General features: G+C 43.5%; 1 protein-coding gene across 1 annotated transcript in view; it reads right to left on the bottom strand.

The window, feature by feature from the left end:
• The window catches only part of TGFBRAP1 (transforming growth factor beta receptor associated protein 1), a 74,224-nt gene that overhangs the window by 24,261 nt on the left and 29,008 nt on the right, over nt 1–20,955 (bottom strand). Inside the window, exons 3-4 of the mRNA XM_044263765.1 lie at nt 13,790–13,984; nt 11,143–11,297 (exon numbers count right to left, since the gene is read on the bottom strand). Of these exons, the coding sequence (XP_044119700.1) occupies nt 11,143–11,297; nt 13,790–13,984 (350 nt within the window). The remainder of the gene's footprint in view (nt 1–11,142; nt 11,298–13,789; nt 13,985–20,955) is intronic.

Raw genomic sequence — 20,955 nt, forward strand, 5'->3', positions numbered from 1 at the left:
GGTGATAATGGACATCCCTGCCATGTTCCTGACCTTAGCAGAAAAGCTTTCAGTTTTTCTCCATTGAGAATGATATTTGCGGTGGGTTTTTCATAGATGGCTATGATAATATTGAGAAATGTGCCCTCTATCCCTACACTTTGAAGAGTTTTGATCAGGAAGGGATGCTGTACTTTGTCAAATGCTTTTTCAGCACCTATTGAGAGTATCATATGGTTCTTGTTCTTTCTTTTATTAATGTGTTGTATCACATTGATTGATTCGCAGATGTTGAACCAACCTTGCAGCCCTATAATAAATCCCACTTGGTTGTGGTAAATAATCCTTTTAATGTACTGTTGAATCCTATTGGCTAGTATTTTGGTGAGAATTTTCACATCTGTGTTCATCAAGGATATTGGTTTGTAGTTCTCTTTTTTGATGGGATCCTTGTCTGGTTTTGGGATCAAGGTGATGTTGGCCTCATAAAATGAGTTTGGAAGTTTTCCTTCCATTTCTATTTTTTGGAACAGTTTCAGGAGAATAGGAATTAGTTCTTCTTTAAATGTTTGGTAGAATTCCCCTGGGAAGCCTTCTGACCCTGGGCTTTTGTTTCTTTGGAGATTTTTGATGACTGTTTCAATCTCCTTACTGGTTATGGGTCTGTTCAGGTTTTCTATTTCTTCCTGGTTCAGTTGTGGTAGTTTATATGTCTCTAGGAATGCATCCATTTCTTCCAGATTGTCAAATTTGTTGGCGTAGAGTTGCTCATAGTATGTTCTTATAATTGTTTGTATTTCTTTGGTGTTAGTTGAGATCTCTCCTCTTTCATTCATGATTTTATTTATTTGGGTCCTTTCTCTTTTCATTTTGATAAGTCTGGCCAGGGTTTTATCAATCTTATTAATTCTTTCAAAGAACCAGCTCCTAGTTGCATTGATTTGCTCTATTGTTTTTTTGGTTTGTATTTCATTGATTTCTGCTCTGATCTTTTTGATTTCTCTTCTCCTACTGGGTTTAGGCTTTCTTTCTTGTTCTTTCTCCAACTCCTTTAGGTGCAGGGTTAGGTTGTGTACTTGAGACCTTTCTTGTTTCTTGAGAACGGCTTGTACCGCTATATATTTTCCTCTCAGGACTGCCTTTGCTGTGTCCCACAGACTTTGAACTGTTGTGTTTTCATTATCATTTGTTTCCATGATTTTTTTCAATTCTTCTTTAAATTCCTGGTTGACCCATTCATTCTTTAAAAGGATGCTATTTAGTCTCCATGTATTTGGGTTCTTTCCAAATTTCCTCTTGTGACTGAGTTCTAGCTTCAGAGCATTGTGGTCTGAAAATATGCAGGGAATGATCCCAATCTTTTGATACCAGTTGAGACCTGATTTAGGACCCAGGATGTGATCTATTCTGGAGAATGTTAAATGTGCACTAGAGAAGAATGTGTATACTGTTGCTTTGGGATGAAATGTTCTGAATAGATCTGTGATGTCCCTCTGGTCCAGTGTGTCATTTAAGGCTTTTATTTCCTTGTTGATCTTTTGCTTGGCTGATCTGTCCATTTCAGTGAGGGGAGTGTTAAAGTCCCCTGCTATTATTGTATTATTGTTGATGTATTTCTTTGATTTTGTTATTAATTGGTTTATATAGTTGGCTGCTCCATTAGGAGCATAGATATTTAAAATTGTTAGATCTCCTTGTTGGACAGATCTTTTGAGTATATATAGTATATATAGTATATATATATATAGTGTCCTTCCTCATCTCTTATTATAGTCTTTGGCTTAAAATCTAATTGATCTGATCTAAGGATTGCCACCCCTGCTTTCTTCTGATGTCCATTAGCATGGTAAATTGTTTTCCACGCCCTCACTTTAAATCTGGAGGTGTCTTCAGGTCTGAAATGAGTTTCTTGTAGGCAACATATAGATGGGTTTTGTTTTTTTAATCTGTTCTGATACCCTGTGTCTTTTGATTGGGGCATTTAGCCCATTAACATTCAGGGTAACTATTGAGAGATATGAATTTAGTGCCATTGTATTGCCTGTAAGGTGACTGTTCCTGTATATTGTCTCTGTTCCTTTCTGATCTACTACTTTTAGGCTCTCTCTTTGCTTAGAGGACCCCTTTCAGTATTTCCTGTAGAGCTGGTTTGGTGTTTGCAAATTCTTTCAGTTTTTGTTTGTCCTGGAAGCTTTTTATCTCTCCTTCTATTTTCAATGATAGCCTAGCTGGATATAGTATTCTTGGCTGCATGTTTTTCTTGTTTAGTGCTCTGAATGCCAGCTCTTTCTGGCCTGCCAGGTCTCTTGGATAAGTTTGCTGCCAATCTAATATTTTTACCATTGTATGTTACAGACTTCTTTTCCCGGGTTGCTTTCAGGATTTTCTCTTTGTCACTGAGACTTGTAAATTTTATTACTAGGTGCCGGAGTGTGGACCTATTCTTGTTGATTTTGAGGGGGGTTCTCTGCACCTCCTGGATTTTGATGCTTGTTCCCTTTGCCATACTAGGGAAATTCTCTCCAATAATTCTCTCCAATATACCTTCTGCTCCCCTCTCTCTTTCTTCTTCTTCTGGAATCCCAATTATTCTAATGTTGTTTCGTCTTATGGTGTCACTTATCTCTCAAATTCTCCCCTCGTGGTCCAGTAGCTGTTTGTCTCTCTTTTGCTCAGCTTCTTTATTGTCTGTCATTTGGTCTTCTATATCACTAATTCTTTCTTCTGCCTCATTTATCCTAGCAGTGAGAGCCTCCATTTTTGATTGCACCTCATTAATAGCTTTTTTTATTTCAACTTGGTTAGATTTTAGTTCTTTTATTTCTCCAGAAAGGGCTTTTATATCTCCTGAGAGGGTTTCTCTAATATCTTCCATGCCTTTTTCGAGCCCGGCTAGAACCTTGAGAATCGTCATTCTGAACTCTAGATCTGACATATTACCAATGTCTGTATTGATTAGGACCCTAGCCTTCGGTAGTGCCTCTTGTTCTTTTTTTTGTGGTGAATTTTTCTGCCTTGTCATTTTGTCCAGATAAGAGTATATGAAGGAGCAAGTAAAATACTAAAAGTGTGGCAAAGACCCCAGGAAAATACGCTTTAACCAAATCAGAAGAGATACCAAATCAAGGGGGGGTGGGGAGGGAGAAAGGGATAAAAAGAGGTTCAGAAAAAAAAAAGAAAAAAGAAAGAAACAATTAAAAAAAGAAAACAAATAAAGAAAAATATAAAAAAGAAAAATATGTATATATTAGATAAACCAGTTAAAAAACATTAAAAAAAGAAAAGGTTAAAAAAGTAAAGAACTGCTGGGCGCCTGGGTGGCTCAGTGGGTTAAGCCACTGCCTTCGGCTCAGGTCATTATCTCAGGGTCCTGGGATCGAGTCCCGGGTCGGATTCTGCTCGGCAGGGAGCCTGCTTCCCTCTATCTCTCTCTCTCTGCCTGCCTCTCCGTCTACTTGTGCTCTCTCTGTCAAATAAATAAATAAAATCTTTTTTTAAAAAAATAAAAAACTGCAAGACTAAGGAATCATGGGAAGAAAGCCATGAGTTCTGTGCTTTGCTTTCTCCTCCTCTGGAATTCCGCTGCTCTCCTTGGTATTGAACCTGAACTCCTTGGTAGGTGAACTTGGTCCTGGATGGATTTCTTGTTGATCTTCTGGGGCAGGGGCCTGTTGTAGTGATTCTCAAGTGTCTTTGCCCCAGGCGGAACTGCACCGCCCTTACCAGGGGCCAGGCTGAGTAATCCACTCGGGTTTGCTTTCCGGAGCTTTTTTTCCCTGAGCGCTTTCCTTAGAGTTCTGGAGGATGGGAATGAAAATGGCAGCCTCCCAGTCTCCCGCCTGGAGGAGCCGAGAGCTTGGGGCCCCACTCCTCAGTGCACTCTCAGAGAATAGCGCCCAATTACTCTCATCTCCCTAGCCTCCGGCCATGCTCCAAGCTCACCGAGGCTGCAACTGGTTCAAGGTAACCCCGAGCTGAGAGCGCACTCCTTGGCTCTGTCTCTGTAGCCAGCTTCCCCGTTCTAATATCTGCGAGCTCTGCGACACTCAGACACCCCCGATTCTTCTGTGACCCTGCAGGACCTGAGGCCACGCTGACCCTGCGTGGGCTTCACCCCAGTTTAGCCTCTGGAGCAATGTCCCTCAGCGGAACAGACTTTTAAAAGTCCTGATTTAGGGGCACCTGGGTGGCTCAGTGGGTTTGGCCACTGCCTTCAGCTCAGGTCATGATCTCAGGGTCCTGGGATTGAGCCCCACATTGGGCTCTCTGCTAAGCGGGGAGCCTGCTTCCCCCTCTCTCTCTACCTGCCTCTCTACCTACTTGTGATCTGTCAAATAAATAAATAAAATATTAAAAAAAAAAAAAAAAGTCCTGATTTAGTGCTCCGTTGCTCTGCCGCTTGCCAGGAGCTGGCCCCTCCCCCCGGGGTCTATCTTCCCGTTGCTTTGGATTCACTTCTCCACCAGTCCTACCTTTCAGAAAGGGGTTGATTTTCTGTTTCTAGAATTGCTGTTCTTCTTTTCGATCTCCCGTTGGATTTGTAGGTGTTTGCAATCTTTAGATAAGCTATCTAGCTGATCTCCTGCTACCTGATGTCGTTTCAGACTGCTACTTCTTCGACCACAGCGCATTTAACCACTCCTCTCTCAGCAGCATCTGGGTCGTTGGGTTTCTTCTTAAACAACCAATTTGATCATGTAGAGTCTTCTCCATTGGTTATTTGGCATTTTTGTGCTTAGACCCGTAGAATACCCCTTAGCACAACCGTACCCTGTAACTTGGAGAGAGATTCTCAGTTCGTCCTCCTGCAGGCAATTTACATTCATAAATGTAAGTGTCCATTTCCCCACACCCTCAACAGAGTATCCCCAAACCCTCTGATTTTAACAATCTGAACAGAGAATAAACTCATGAACTTTTAGTTTGCACATCTCTGTATGCATAAGACAAAATATCTTTTCATACATTCATAAGGCAGGTGATTTTACTTTCTATGAAATATCTGTTCATATTCATTTTTCTATGAGGCCATTCTTTATTTAAAAATTTTTTCGAAGGAGGGCCTGATGTTTTAGAGAAATCAGAATACCTTCTGTGCTTTAAAGTGCAAGTAGTTTTTTGTTACTTATGTTTTTAATTGATTTAGAGTAGGTTTCACCAAGTAGAATGTGTTTGTGAGTATATGTGTGTAAGTTTACTAAAACTTTTAAGTATTACTTTAAAATGTTTCAAAACCATGGTATCTTGGAAGACTGTGGCAGGGCAGTCTTTTTACTCTTGCAGCCTTCACATAAAACAGAACAATTAGTTCAGAGCAGTTCACAATAGACAAAGGGTAGAAACAACCCAAGTGTCCTTTAATTAATGAACGGAAAAACAAAATGCAGTACATGTGTACAATGGAGTGTACTACTCAGCCTTAAAGAGGAAGGACATTCGGACATATAACTATGGAAGAGGCTTGATTACATCATACTAAGTAAAGCAAGCCGTGGAACAAAAGGACAAATCCTGCATGATTCCACTTACATGAGGTATCTGGAACAGTCAAAATCATTGACACAGAAAGTGTGGCATTGCCACGAGGAGGGGGATGGGGAGCTACTGCTTAATGAGGACAGAGTTTCAGTTCTGCAAGATGGGAAGACATTCTGGAGGTGCGTGGTGGTGTTGGGTGACCAACAGTGGGAACATGCTCAACGCCACTGAACTGTAGACTTACAAAAGGTGAGGACGGTAAATTTTATGTTACTGTGTGTTTTGCCACAAGTAAAACAGACAACACAATCGGGGGTAACAAAACCAAAAACCCACTGCCAACTTTTGTAATAGCACAAAGTGACTGGGCATGTCCACAAACCCAAAAGCACAAGCCACTGGGGACCCACCACCAACTACAGGAACCAGGTGATGTTAGAAAATGGGGGGAGAAGTGGACAGAGGAAAAGGGGGCTGTGAGGCCACGAAAGCCAGAGTTCCCAAACCACTATCACTGGAAAGCCTGACTGCCGGGGAAGGGGTCTTCACTGGCTCTACTTTACCAGGTGACAAGGAGAGACTGAGCTTGAAAGACAAGGAAAAACTCCTTTGGGTATTCAAGGCAAAAAGCCAAGTCGCTAGAAGGGCAAGGAATTGAGATGGTCACCCAATATGGGTCAGCTCTTGATGGCAAAACATGATGGTGGAAATTACTTAAGTTTCTCACTGAAAGATAACATGAGTCAAAGACTTTACAGCCAGCCACATGGGCCCCCAAGTATAAAGGCTGTGGAAGAACTGCTGTCGATGTGCAGGGACAGTGCTCCCATATGCCCCTGCTGGGACATCTGCAGGAGGATCGATGGCTGGGGAAAACCAGAGGCCCGGAGAGTCGGCAGCATAAAATGTGCCCCGAGTGTTCCATATGCATCTGCCCTGAACAAAGATGGACAAATATAAGGGAGACAGAAGATGGCTGTATGCATGCAACAGCAGAGACAATGTGACCATCAAAACCAGGGGGCCATGGGGAGATGACACAGAAGGAAAATGTGCTCACGGACATGCTGGGGATAACGGGATGTAACTTTCATACAGATGCTGGGGAAGAAGAGGGGAAGGCAACAAGAGCTCACCAGCTAATTCCAAGTGCTGCTCAAAGGGGGTAAACAACAGAAAACAGGAGCTCTCTCCACCCTCCCGCAAGACGAAGAGAAAATCAAAGGACTAGGGTAACCATTAGAACACAAATCACAAGTTTCACAACAAAAAAAGACCCAGGGGACAGGGAAGAAGGAAGAGAGAGGGACTGGGGGTGGGGGACAAAAGCGGTGAAGGGAGGAAAGATTCCTTCGAGCTCCGTAAATATTTTACATAATCAGAAAACAAAATTAAATTCCAGAGAGCGATCCCTAGAAAGCAAAAGTCAAATGAAACAAAGGACCCTAACTACATAAATCAAAGACATGGTGGCAGGTCTGCACAGAGGTTGCTTCCGAGCGGCTCGGGCACATGGTCGTGCCTGGGACTTCTGTGGGGGACAAGGAGAATGGCAAGACGCAGCATTCGCAGGACACCTGGGAGATGTGAACACTGATGGGACTCTGTTCTTTGAAGGACTCTCTGATGACTTTGGGGAGTTCTGTAGATGGCACTGTGGTTACACTTAAAAGGGGAATCTTGCCTTTTAAAGATACATAATCAAATAGTTTTAGGTGAAATAGAAAAAGTACCCCACAGATACCAGAATTCAAGCTTAAATATGAATACCTTCCATAGTACATGACAAAAATCAGGAGAACTTCCTGACACAAGCCTTTGTTAATGCAAGAGGTCTCCTTACTGCCACTTTCTTTATGACATCTTGTACCTTAACATAAAGAAAAAAAAGAAAGTCCAGCTTTCTTAAAGATCTAAACTCTCTGGCCCTCAGGGATCTCTGGAAGCACTAGTCCTTTAATCCCAGTCCCAGAATTAAACTTCTTGATAAAGTCCTCCCTAGTTCAGGAGTCAGTGACACAAAGCAGATACTTGCTTTAAATGAAGGCGGGAGGAGAGGGACAAGGCTGGACTGTGGTCCCTTTTCCTCTCCTTTTCGAGCTCCTCTAAGCCAGGGTCCAGCATTTGGTCAGAAGCACCCGAAGGCTAAAATAAATAATGCACCTCATCATCACAAGAATCATGTCTCATCCTCAAAAACACATACACATTCAGGAAAATTCTCTCCTTTGCTGTCAATATTATTTTTCCCTTTCGGTTCTTGCTTTTTAACACAAACCATCTGCTCCACAATCCATTATATACTGGGCTCTGTTTTTAGAGCAGTGAGTTTCTGCCCAGTCTGGACTAGGGTGCCTGGGGACAAAGAGGACAGAGTCCATCTAGGAACTCAGGCAGGAAAGGCCTGAACCAAGTGTAAACTCCTGGGTTAAGTGTTGACACACAAACCTCAGAAAGCAGGGGAGGGATCGGTTCTGCCTGGGGGGATGGGGAGGACTCAGATGAGAGGGGTAAGCAGAGTATGGAAACCACTGTCCAGTCTGGAAGCACACCCAGTAACTGAAACCTGCATGTATCAGGAATCAGGCAAAGGGGAGAACAGAGAGGGGTGTGAAAGCCCAGGGCTCCTTCTGCTAACTGGAGGCAAGGCACAGGGTGGGAGCAGGGGCAAGGATGGGGGGCAGGGGGGGTGTCAGGGGCGGAGCACATGCTGCTTCTGAGGGCTGGCACCCATGCAACTAGAGAGGTGTCCATGCATGAAACCAGCTCTCAGCTGTCCTGCCTTCCCATCTTCAGATAGTAGTGCTGGTTACTTCTAAATCGTTCTGACGATTAAAACTGTTTTGAGGGGCACCTGGGTGGCTCAATGGGTTAAAGCCTCTGTCTTCGGCTCAGGTCATGATCCCAGAGTCCTGGGATCAAGCCCTGCATCGGGCTCTCTGCTCAGCAGGGGAGCTTGCTTCCCTCTCTCTCTCTGCCTGCCTCTCTGCCTACTTGTGATCTCTGTCTGTCAAATAAATAAATAAAATCTTTAAAAAAAAAAAAACAAAACTGTTTTGAAAGGCCCAGCAGAGCCCAGGCACCTTGCAGGGCTCAGGAGTTGTTGGCTCCTTTAGGAGCTGTCAGCTGTTAAGGGGCTGCCCTCTAGCCTTTGAGGCAGCAGGTAGGTCATGGAAGTGGGCGGGGCCAGACCACAAAGAGCTTGGAAAGCTGCAGTACTCTAAGCAAAGGAATCCATCTATAAATCAGAAAGAACATTCCCACAGTGGCATGGAGGATGGACTATACACACACACACACAGAGGTTGTTAAAATAATAACTTGGGCAAAACAGAAGGGTCTGTACAGCAACAGCAATGGGCACAGGGAATGAAGGCTGAATTCAAGATCATTCATTCTGAGGGTGTATTTCCAGGTTTAGATATAGGAGTTTGCAGCAAATGCAAGAAGGCAGAGAGCATGAAGGAAAGGAAAAGATACCAAGATAACACTCAGATGATGTCCGAGCAAGATGACAACTAATAAGATCCCATACTGACTGCACATAACTACTCCAGCAAAAGGAGAGGGGAGGGGGCGAAGATCAGACAAGGAACACTGGAGATTTCTGTAAGAAAACGTTGCACACTTAAAACATGTGTGTGTGCAAGGAGGGGGTGCCCCAACATGTGGCCCACCTAAACATCCAACATGTCCACAGGAGGCTTATGGGGTAGAGAGCAAAAAGGGCAATGACAGACCTCAGACCCTATGGAAGGCATGGCCACCCCACCTGGCTTTGACCTACAGGCTGCAGAGGGAAGTGCGCTCAGCGTAGCAAGGCCCCTGAACAGCTCTTCTTTTTGCCTCTGCTGCCCCCTGCTGAACGCAAATAGATAAGTCTTATCTTAAAAAATCCAGAACAAAAAGGAACACTATCAATCTTTAAATGCAGAAAAGACACCCTCTTCACTTGTGGTGAGCATAGCATAACGTATAGAGTCAGTGAATCCCCCAGCTGTACACCTGAAATTAACGTCACATTGTGTGTCAACTAGACAAAAAAGGAAAAAATGACAAAAAAAGATGCCCACTTTCATACCCATAACCATAAATTACATGTCTGGTCTTCTTTTACTTGGCAGCAGAAAGCAACTGAGGTCAGAAGGCATGACTTCATCCCACAACAATCAGTGAGTCGTGTGGAAATCAGACTGATTGGTAACTGTCAAGGGATCATGATTACATCACAGAACTTTGCGTGATCGGTTTCAATATTCAGTACAGCATACACACACTCCCAGGATGTCTCATTACTTTCAATACATAGTGTAACATGAACTAACCTAACAACCGATCACGCAGCAATTTTTAGGGAACCTGATTTCATTGGACATAAAAATAACTTGTGATTCTTGGATCAGTTGTTTTTTTTTAAGATTTTATTTATTTATTTAACAGAGATCACAAGCATGCAGAGAGGCAGGCAGAGAGAGAGAGAGGGATCAGTTTTATTTATCACCCCAACTACATTAAAGTTGCTGTCTCGAGTGCATTAAAAGTTTTCTCCTCCAGAAATAATTAGATGGATTCCTGCAGTATTGGGCCATTTATCAGTATGGCTAACAAAGCTTTTCCTATAGATACTAGAAGTCTAAACTTTTAACATTCAACTCCATCCCAACAAATACAAATTCTAAATCAGGAGACAAATTCTAATTTAGAATTTAAAAAAATTTTTTTTTCTAATTTGAACAAGAGGTTTATTATAGTTTCACATATTTATAATTCCACAGGAACCAGCTGGGATTTTTTCTTACTAATGTTCGCTTCTATAGCATTATCTGTAAAGTCCACTCTTTTTTATATAATCATAGAAATTAAAGATATCCAGCCCCATTTTAGGGCATTTTTTCTATTCCCCTACTCTCCTCATCAGACCATATTGTCTTTTTGTTCAGCAAAACTGCATGTGGGCACTGGGTGGCTCCGGGGTTAATGGCTGCCTTCAGCTCAGGTCATGATCCCAGGGTCCTGGGATCAAGGCTCAAATCAGATTCCCTGCTCGGTGGGAAGCCTGCTTCCTCCTCTCCCACTCCCCCTGCTTGTGTTCCCCCTCTCTCTGTGTCTCTCTCTGTCAAATAAATAAATAAATAGAAACTTTAAAAAACAAAACAAAACAAAAAACTACTGAATGAATGAGTTTCTACCATCTCCCTATTTGAAAGTCAAGTAGACTTTATCTCTTTTGATCCAAGGTCTAAATTTGTCTTTACTTCTCCCTGATATTTTAAAGTAATCCTATCTCTGTTGTATTTACCAATTCTGAATATTGAACTGTGATGTGCTGGTACAGTTACTCTGCTGGTTTAGGAGAACTATGCTCCTGACCCTTCTTTGAAGGCCCACTGAAGAAGAGAGTCGATTGGAAATACTACTTGGTGTGTATATGAGACCCCGGAATCAAACCAGAGGTTTATTGGGCTCGGTGGGCAGTGAGACCTCACTCTAGCTGTCTCGGACTGCTCTGCAAACAGCCTTCGTACCTGTGTGACGTGGACAGGCTGTGAAAACAAAACACCAGAGCCAAAACTGATCTGCAAGGTCGTGACGCACAGAAAGGGCCAACGTATGTTAGTGAGATCCGAATGTTCACTAGCTGGTGGCTTGGCGGCATGCGTTCTTGGGACCAACTTAATTACAAACCTGAAATTTTTCTTTTGGAATGTTCCTCCGGGCTCCTTTTGCTAAAACCAAAGCCTCTTCCACTCTATGACTTGCTAGAAGATCCTGTATTTGCTTTTCCAGGGGTAATGGAACCAAGATGTAAACTCCTTTACTGGTGGCGACAATCACTCTTCCTGGGGAAAAATTCAACAGTGTTGGAAAGAGAAAGAACATCTTGCACAGACATACACTGCTCTCCCAAAACAGGCTTGTCATCCAATCTGATGGCTGATTTCATTGTAGTTCTCCCAACACAAAATTCCTAAAGAAATTATACATTGCAATGCTTTTCTTTCCTTCCTCCCATATTGTTAACTGTCAGGAAAAGAGTGGATGTTATACCACATTTCTAAAGTAAAAAATAAGCTTTTCTGCTGTTTATTTGAAAGTGCTGGGCGCCTGGGTGGCTCAGTTGGTTAAGCAACTGCCTTCAGCTCAGGTCGTGATCCTGGAGTCCCCGGATCAAGTCCCACATTGGGCTCCAGGCTCTGCGGGGAGTCTGCTTCTCCCTCTGACCCGCCCCCTTCTCATGCTCTCTCACTCTCTCAAATAAATAAAATCTTAAAAAGCGGGGGGCTGATTAATTTAAAATCAGCTGGGTAGTGGGGCACCTGGTTGGCTCAGTTGGTTAAGCATCTGACTTCACCTTAGGTCATGATCCCAGAGTCCTGGGATTGAGCATGTGTTGGGCTTGGCCCTCAGCAGGGAGTCTGCTTCTCCCTCTCCCTCTGCTCATGCTTTGTCTCTCTCTCAAATAAATAACTAAAATCTTAATAAAATAAAATAAAATCAGTTGAGTAGATACATAACATACGGTACAAAGAAGTTGTAGAGATCAATTATGGTGATCTATGAGAATTATGCTATACTTCCTATAAAATTTTTTAAGAATTCTTTTCTTTCCATGTTAGCTTATAGGAAACTAAGATTATAATACTACACTCTGAACCATGAGGTATTTCATATTCACCTACCATCCAAATAACCAAGTCTTGGTCTGACCTTATCACTTCCGCACAGCCCTGTGAGGTCACAGACCCGTGGCCACCATCCTCATGGGATTTGTGAGACCTTGTGCAGACAGTCCACAGAACTGGAGCTCTAATCGAAGGCACACTCCTGCTATGAAGCTCTGGGCTCTGCTCCCTTCCAGACACACTCTTTTAAGAAAACTATCACCTGTGCACAGGAAGCAATGAGATGATGTTTCCTTCCTGTCTGAAAGATGACTCAGGGTCAGCCAAGTCTTCCCAGATCCTCCACTCTTCTCTCCCAGGAAGCTATCGTTCCACTCCAGCCCCACTGTCTGGTGTCACGGAAGGCCTCATCTTTCCTTACCTGGACATCTTCCTTATAGTCTTCCCACTCTGCTCTCTTGCTCAGATTACGTGTCTCCTATATCACAAGCGAAGTCATTTTCTCATACTCAGAGGAGATTCTGTCCCTTCTCTACACGGGTGTCCCTTTTCCGGGGAAGCCTCCCCTTGTTTGCACCGGGGGCAGGGGAGGTTACATCAGCAGCCTCTATGTGCCCATGACCCCGTGCCCACCTCTACCACTGGTCCATGGCACCAGGATACTGTTATGAGACATGCTCTTCTGATGTGTGTACTGGGGCCCCCGACTGAAGTGTGACACGCTTAATGTGGGGGCCGAAAGTCTTAGTAAGTGATATCTGTTGCGTTCTGAACAGGAAGGGCAATGTTTGGTGAGCTAAAATCCTTAAGTGGCAAATGCAACGTATAAATCTAGATTCGTTCCCAGTTTGAGGAAAATATCATAAAAGATCTTCTTCGAGCAAGTGGGAAAATCTGAACATGGCCAGGATATTAGAGTTCATTTTCTAAGGGGTGCAAGGGCTTTGCAGTTACATAGGAAAATGCTCTCATTCTTAAGAGATGCATGTTGAAGTATTTCAGATTAACTGTCATGATGTCTTTTTCTTACTTTTGAACGGCTTGGCAAAATGTTTCCAAGTGTTGAGTCTAGCTGAACGGTCTATGGTGCTTCACTTTGTTTCCTTTCGACTTTTCAGTATGTTTGAAAATGTTCATAATAAAATTTAGGAAAAGTGAAAGAAATCCCTTGCCTGGCTCACTGGTGCACACAAGGGGAGGTCTGTCTGGACAGCCTTGGTCTGCTGCAGCCTCATCTCAGGCCGGCCCCCCTCAAGCATGACGTGCTATAGTCATCCTTAATTGGTCGCGTGGCCTAAAGCTCAGGGCTCCCTCTTGCGCAGATCTGCAGGCACCTTTCCCTCTACCTGGTGTTCTTTCACACCAGATCTGCTTGACTGACTCCTACTCATCCTTACAGATTTGGCTAAAATACCATCTCCTTCAGGAAGCCCTCCCTGATATTTCCAAGAAACACTTCCTCCTCTGCTCTCCCAACTGGCCTTGTTTCATGTCTATCAAGCTCTTCCACTGCTACAGCTCTCTGCCCAAATGTCTATCTCCCCTTTGCCCTTGGAGGCCCTGGAGCCCAGAGACTACATTACCAGCAACTGTGTAGCTTCGAAGGTTAGCCCGAGGTCCAGCTCCGAATGGATCCTTACTAACATCTATTGAACATCACAAACGGATTGATAACCTAATTTCATTGAGATTTCTGTGCAAAGTAGTACCTTCAAAATCCTGTAGAATATGGCCTTCCTTAAAGGGCAGGGTCTGCTTCTGCTGCTGGTCCAACATGCTGTGCACCGTGATGAATTCATCATCAAGTGCTATGACATACGGGAAGCAAATGGCTGCGCCGATCACGTTCTCTGACCAGCGCACAGGGGCCCGCTGAGATATACCAGCAACTGTGGCGAACATGCCTGTAAAAACGGGAAGAGTCAGGTGCGCCTCAGAAGACCTGTGGCATTTTTCCTTCCTGTAGATGGGTCTGGGGGCAGAATGCCATCCCCTTCTTCCTTCTGTTTTATGATCAGAAAGATCAGTGGGGTAAAGCCTCTGCCTTTACCTCAGGTCATGATCTCAGGGTCCTGGGATCGACATCGGGCTCTCTGCTCAGCAGGGAGTCTGCTTCCTCCTCTCTCTCTGCCTGCCTCTCTGCCTACCTGTGATCTCTGACTGTCAAATAAATAAATAAAATCTTAAAAAAAAAAAAGAATATTCTGCAGGTGTGAAGAAGCCTATATGACTTTATCAGGACGAGAACTACCTTGCCCTGAATGTGTACCTTTCATTTACTTCCAGTTAAAAATGAGCTTAAAAAAAGGTTTACATGTACCGCCTGGAAGGTGTATAAAGTACATGTCCTCAGCTGTGTGGAAAAAGTTACTTCCCAGCAATTTAAGCAGCTCTGCAAGGTCTTTCCCACATCCAGTCCTCCAGCAGGTTAGCGTGCCTAAGTTACGGCCCTTCCTTGTTGAATGAGTATTGAATACATTCCCTCAAACATTTACTGAGCTCCTACGATGTGCCAGGCACTGCACAAGGCATCCTATCAGGAACTGCCCCTGCTCGGAGCTGCAGTCTAATACTGGACACACGCACCCTCGAACGCAGGGACAGAACCAACTTTGCACTGCAAGACACACTGCTGTTGAGTGTTTGTCAATAACTTCCATAACAAATGACAGCTTATCTGTCTTATGCATGAAGCACCAGACCAGCCATTTCTCGATGAGCTATATAGTCTGCAGATACTGGGGTTTACCAAAATTAATACATTTGCAAAGTAAAGTCAGTGCAATATAACTTAGTTTTCAAACAAGTTGACATAAAACACCTTTAGAAACAGCGTGTTGTTGCCTGCAAACCACCACGACACCTGGTCTCTGCTGTACAGGATGGAGAACAGGGAGGGGAGACACAGAGGTACACAGAGAACTTCAAGATTTAAATAAAGAAGGGAAGGTTATCTCAACTGTCGCATATAGCAAAATTCCTAAACTGTGAAATCATCAACGCGCCGAAATTTTCTGTAGTTACAAAGACTAAAATACACTACAGTTAATCAATTAATTACAAACATAGCTCTTGTCCTCTGAATTGGGCCATTCCTGAAACTGGGTAGCACGTGGCACCTCACACATGCATACTCACCCTGCTCTTGCCGAACACATGCGAGGCCCTCCCTGAAGAACAACGCTGTGCTCAGAGCACTGTTACAGCCTCCTTAACAAGTTACGTATGGGTTCTCGGCATGTGCGAGCAACAACTGAACTCCCAAACTGAGGGTTGCTGGGGGAGGGGTGGGATGGGCTGGATGGGTGATGGGCATGAAGGAGGGCACTTGCTGTGATGGGCGCTGGGTGTTATATGCAACTGATAAATCACCAAATTCTACTCCTGAAACTATAGTATATGTTAGCTACCTTGAATTTAAAAAAAAAAAAAAAAAAAGATGACAGCACAATAAGCCTAGAAAGAGAGAGAGAGAGAGAGAGAGAGAAAGTGTGTGTGTGTGTGTGTGTGTGTTTGTGTACATGTCATCTACTAAGAAGTCACAATTGCTTTATGTAAACCATTCTGATCTGCAGCATTTCCCTTTGGCCCTTCAGAGCCTCCAAACATCATTAGGAAAAAGACCAATGACTCAATACAGAAAGAGAGGCTATAAATGAGTAAATCACAAAAGACAAAATGCAAATGGCTAATAAGTATATGAAGAGAGCCTCATATTTATCAGTAACTAAAGGCACATGTTTAAATGAAAAATAGTAAAAACAACTTCTACTCATCAGACTGGCCAAATGTTATAGACTGATAAAGACAAGTATTGGTATGGTATAAGAAAATATATTTTGAAGAATAATTTGGGTATTATCTACCCAAACTGAATTTAATTGATTCCACTTTTAAATCTATTGCCAACCGATAAGTACAAGGGTGGTCTCTGCAATATTTTTAGTATATAGTAGTATATAATATAGTAGTATAATATATAAAATATATGTTATATAATATAGTAGGATATATTATATAATATAGTAGTATATATTATATTATATATAGTATAGTATATATTATATATAGTATTATATATATAATAATAGTAGTATTATAGTACTATATATAGTATAGTAGTATAATATAATATAGTAGTATAAATATGTATTATATATAAATATATAATATATTATATATAATAGTATAAATATATATTATATATTATAGTATAGTATATATTATATATTATAGTATAAATAATATCGTGGTATAAAATTAAGTATAATACATTAAAAGATGATGTGGCTCTGAGTGAACGCACCACGAACAGAAAAGAATTCTCTCTCTTAAATGAGTATAGACAAAAAGAACTACTACAAATTAGCGTGTTGAGCAGTGATTTCAGTTCAGTGAACATTCACTGTGTGGAGCACGGAGTTCGCTACCAAGAGACGGGACAATGGATTCAAGGGTTCAAGGTGGTGAAGGTGTTACGGGAAATGCCTAAACAATGACGGCACAAGAGATGGAGACCAGGACACAGAAAGGTGCAAAAAACTTTCTGAGTGCAGATGGAGTGCTGCTGGAGGTCAAGTCCAGAGCTGAGTGATCAGAGCCCAGCCTGCACAGGGAAGAGGACACATGCAGGGGGCAGCAGTGGGGCGGGCATGTGTCCCCAGAACAGGACAAACCCTGTTTGAAAGTCAAGTTGGCATTGGAATGGGCAGCGCTGGCCCCTAGGTGGGCTAAGGAGTGAGGCCCGCACTTGTTATAGATCGCGGGGGCTTCTGAAGGCCAGTTGGGCAGGAGTGTGAAGGGCGTGTGCAAGGAGCCACACGAGGAGGGCCGGATGGCTGCCTGCCACCATGGAGGGTAGGCTGGACCAGGCCAGGGCTGGGGCACAACGGAGGGGGCAGCCACTTCTGGGGGTGAATCGGGGAACCCAGCCACAGACTCAGTAGGAGGAGGGGAAAAGGGGAGGCAAGGGCCACCATGCCGGAGTCAGCCTCGAGATCGAACGGACTGCAGAGTCTGAAACGAAACAGGGACCAGGATGCAGAGCTGGTTGAGAGGCAGTGTTGGCACTTCCTGGAGCTGGAGGTGACAGACTTTGGAGAGACGCAAGCCTGGGGTTCCAGGGCTTTCTCAGGGGGTGGTAGTAGCATGCTTCTTGAAGGCAGGAAGGGGGGACACACCATGCTTCCACAGAGCACACCAGAAGCCACAGCAGAGTACAGGATGACCCGAGAGGGACCGTCATCTGCAGAGTGGGGCAGATGGGGCAGGTGGGGCAGAATAAAGAAAGGAGCCTGGTTCTGTCGCCGAGGTGGGACAATGCCTGGGACCCAAGGCCCTGGGTTTGGCATTGCCAGTGTTTTACCATACTAGAGAGAACGCCATCACCCTTGGAACTAGCCTACCAACAGCACCGCCCAGGTGTTCAGGCAGCATTAAAACTGGTGGGGAGAAAGCGAGGCCCAAGGCTCTGGGAAGCATTAAGACTCTGGAAGGAGGACTGAATTTTGGAGGAGGAAGCACTCTCTTGACCCTTCTGTGCGTTCAGAGGCAGCCAGCTGGAATAACCTGAAGGCATGCCACTCCCCCATGGTGCCTGGCAAATCGTAAACCGTTAAGCCCAATGACGCTGCCAGATTTCGGGTCAAATAACCATGTACAGCACACTCCCCCAGGAACATGGACTGTAAGATGCTGTCCTGCCTCCTCCTGGAATTAAATCCCAGTGATTGCCTTTACCCATGTAAGGCTGGGTACCACCCAGCCCAGGAGATATGCGGCGCAGAGGCCCTGACATGAATGTTCTTGTAACGGAATGGGCAGAAACCAGAGGTCCAGAACAAAGGCTTCTGTTTACCCAAAAAGCAGATGACACTGGAATAAAAAAGCAGAGTGGTCACTGGCAGCTGATAGGCCCAGGTCGGGCACTAGAATGTGCCCAGAACCAGTTAGGCACGGAGGTACTGTCATTAACACCCCCCAATTAACTACATGCCTGCAGAGCAGGTGACAAATACTATTGTTTCTATATTGTTGGAGTCAAGTGCTGTCAACGTGCAAATGTAACAAATGTGTACATGGTACATTTTTAAAAAGCATTATTTTCAACGGTGAACCCTTTAAATATCAGAGGTCCCCTTATCTGAGCTGGGAGAAGGGAAGGGGGCCAGGCAGCCAGGGGGCCATGTGGAGTCGGGAGAGGCTTAATTGTCTGCATTTTTCAAGAAGTGGTATCAAAGGACAGAGTTTAAAATCACAAGACTCAATTGCATTATGAAAATTTCAACAAAATATTGCTGAGAACAGGAAAATCTAAGCTAAGGCAAAAGGCTAAGAGTGGTTTCTCATGACACAGGAGAAATCTGCAGGGATAAAGAGGAGCAAAATAAAAATACATAGCTTTCATATGTTTAAAGGTGCATTTGCATTCATTAGAGTATTTATTTGAACTTAACTCTTTTTAAATAAAGATTTTATTTATGTATTTGAGAGAGACAGGGAGAGAGAAAGAGCACAAGTTGGGGAAGGGAGAGGAACAGAAGGAGAAGCAAACTCCCTGCTGAGCGACATGGGTGTTGGGGGTGGGACTCCACCCAGGATCCCAGGATCATGAGCCTAACCAACTGAACCACCCAGGCGTCCGTACCTGAACTTAATTCTGAATCCATGTAATAAAGCTGCTGATTACTATGCTGCATCCAGAACCTGTATATAGGTAACATATAAGAGAGCTTACAAGTGATTGGCATCAAATGTTTTCCCTATAAAGCCTTTATAACTGAAACAGTAAGGTACGGGCTCATAAGCAGACGAACACACTGATGGAAGAGAACAGAAAATCCAGAGATAGAGCCAAAGGCGTAAGAGATCCGGTGTGTGTTAAAGGCGGCTGTCTCTATCAGTGACAGAGGGTGGGCTGTGTAGTAGGATGGCTGGGATAATGGACAGCCACAGAGAAAAGGAACAACTAAATCTGCTCCTTACACTCCGCATCATGAAAAATGAAACCACAAAAGTACCAGCAGAAAACATGGGTGATTTTTGTCTGTAACCGGAAGACAGGGAAGCGACCCTAATGATGACTTGAAGTCACGTGCACTGGTGGTTCGGTGGTAGACTTCTCGCCTGTGATTCAAAATCAAGACTTAGTAAAGTAAAAAGGTTAATACATTTGATTATATAGGAACATTGAAGAAAAGCTTTTCATGGTAAAAACTGGAAACAAATATTTGAAACCTATCCCAGGCAACAAGCTGGTATCCCAAACACAGAAAGGACACTAAAAGAAATGGCAAGAGAAAAGGACATTCCCCATCAAAAGAAATGCAATGGCTCCTAAATGTATGAAAAAATGTCCCCTCTTGGGGTGCCTGCGTGGCATAGTCAGTTAAGCAACCGACTCTTGGTTTTGGCTCAGGTCATGATCTCAGGGTTGTAAGATTGAGCCCCACTTTGGGCTCCAAGAGAAGTCTGCTTAAGATTCTCTCTCCCTCTCCCTCTGAGCCCCTCCCCTCACACCCCAAAATAAATAAATAAATATTTTTAAAAAGTGTTCACACTTGCTCATCACAGGAAAAATGCAATTAACTACTTCTCATGTACAGGACTGGGGACAACACAGAAGGAAGCTCAGCAACATACCCTATTCTTTTGGCAAAGCTGAGGGGAAACGGGCATTGTCATATGTTGCTGGGGAGAACAGAAAATGCACACACATTTATCTACAGAATACAGCAATACCTAGCAAAACTCACATGCATTTGTATTTGGACTCAACAATCCCACCTACAAAAGGCTTTTCCATAGATCCACCAGGAAAGTACAAAAAAAATCAGGCACTAGTAAATTGTAAAACTGGAAAAACCCACATGCCCGCTAAAAGGGGCCTGATTAAAAACACTACATGAGGAGCACCTGGGTGGCTCACTGGGTTAAGCCTCTGCCTTTGGCTCTGGTCATGATCCCAGGGTCCTGGGATCAAGCCCCGCATCGGGCTCTCTGCTCAGCGGAGAGACCGCTTCCCCCTCTCTCTCTGCCTGCCTCTCTTCCTACTTGTGATCTCTCTGTCAAATAAGTAAATAAAATTAAAAAAAAAAATAATAAAACACCACACCACCTCCACACAACGGAGTAGCATGCCGCTGTGAAATCTCTGGATTATATTACAAAGGAGTCTCCATAATACATTGTTAGGCTAAAAAAAAAAATGCTGAGAAAGAGATGCTAATATTTACATATTTATTTATATTTTTTATCAAAAAATGAGAGGATAAACCATAAAATATCATAAAAATAAAGGTTCCCCGGGGCGCCTTCGTGGCTCAGTGGGTTAAAGTTTCTGCCTTTGGTTCCGGTCATGATTCCAGGGTCCTGGGATCGAGCCCTGCATCAGGCTCTCTGCTCAGCAGGGGGCCTGCTTCCTCCTCTCTCTCTCTCTCTGCCTGCCTCTCTGCCTGCTTGTGATCTCTGCCTGTCAAATAAATAAATAAAATTTTTAAAAATAAATAAATAAATAAATAAAAATAAAGGTTGCCCAAGGGGGAAAAAGACAGGAATCAGCTCTTTGGGTATACCTTGCTGTAGCCCACATGACTTAGAACATTGCACATACTTACACAGTGAAAATAAAATAAAATAAAACAAAACAAAATAAAGCAATTCCTAAAAATCAAAAGTAAAATAAGACGAATTAACTATGTATCCAGGTGGTGGGATAACCAAACAGAGGGGGACTCTTCCAAGTGACTTCAGAACATAGTAATGTGACCGGTCAATTCCTGGTGGGTTTTTTTTTATTATTTTTTTTTATAAACATATATTTTTATCCCCCGGGGTACAGGTCTGTGAATCACCAGGTTTACACACTTCACAGCAC

The sequence above is a fragment of the Neovison vison genome, chromosome 8 (genome assembly GCF_020171115.1).
Source record: "Neovison vison isolate M4711 chromosome 8, ASM_NN_V1, whole genome shotgun sequence".
NCBI lineage: Eukaryota > Metazoa > Chordata > Mammalia > Carnivora > Mustelidae > Neogale > Neogale vison.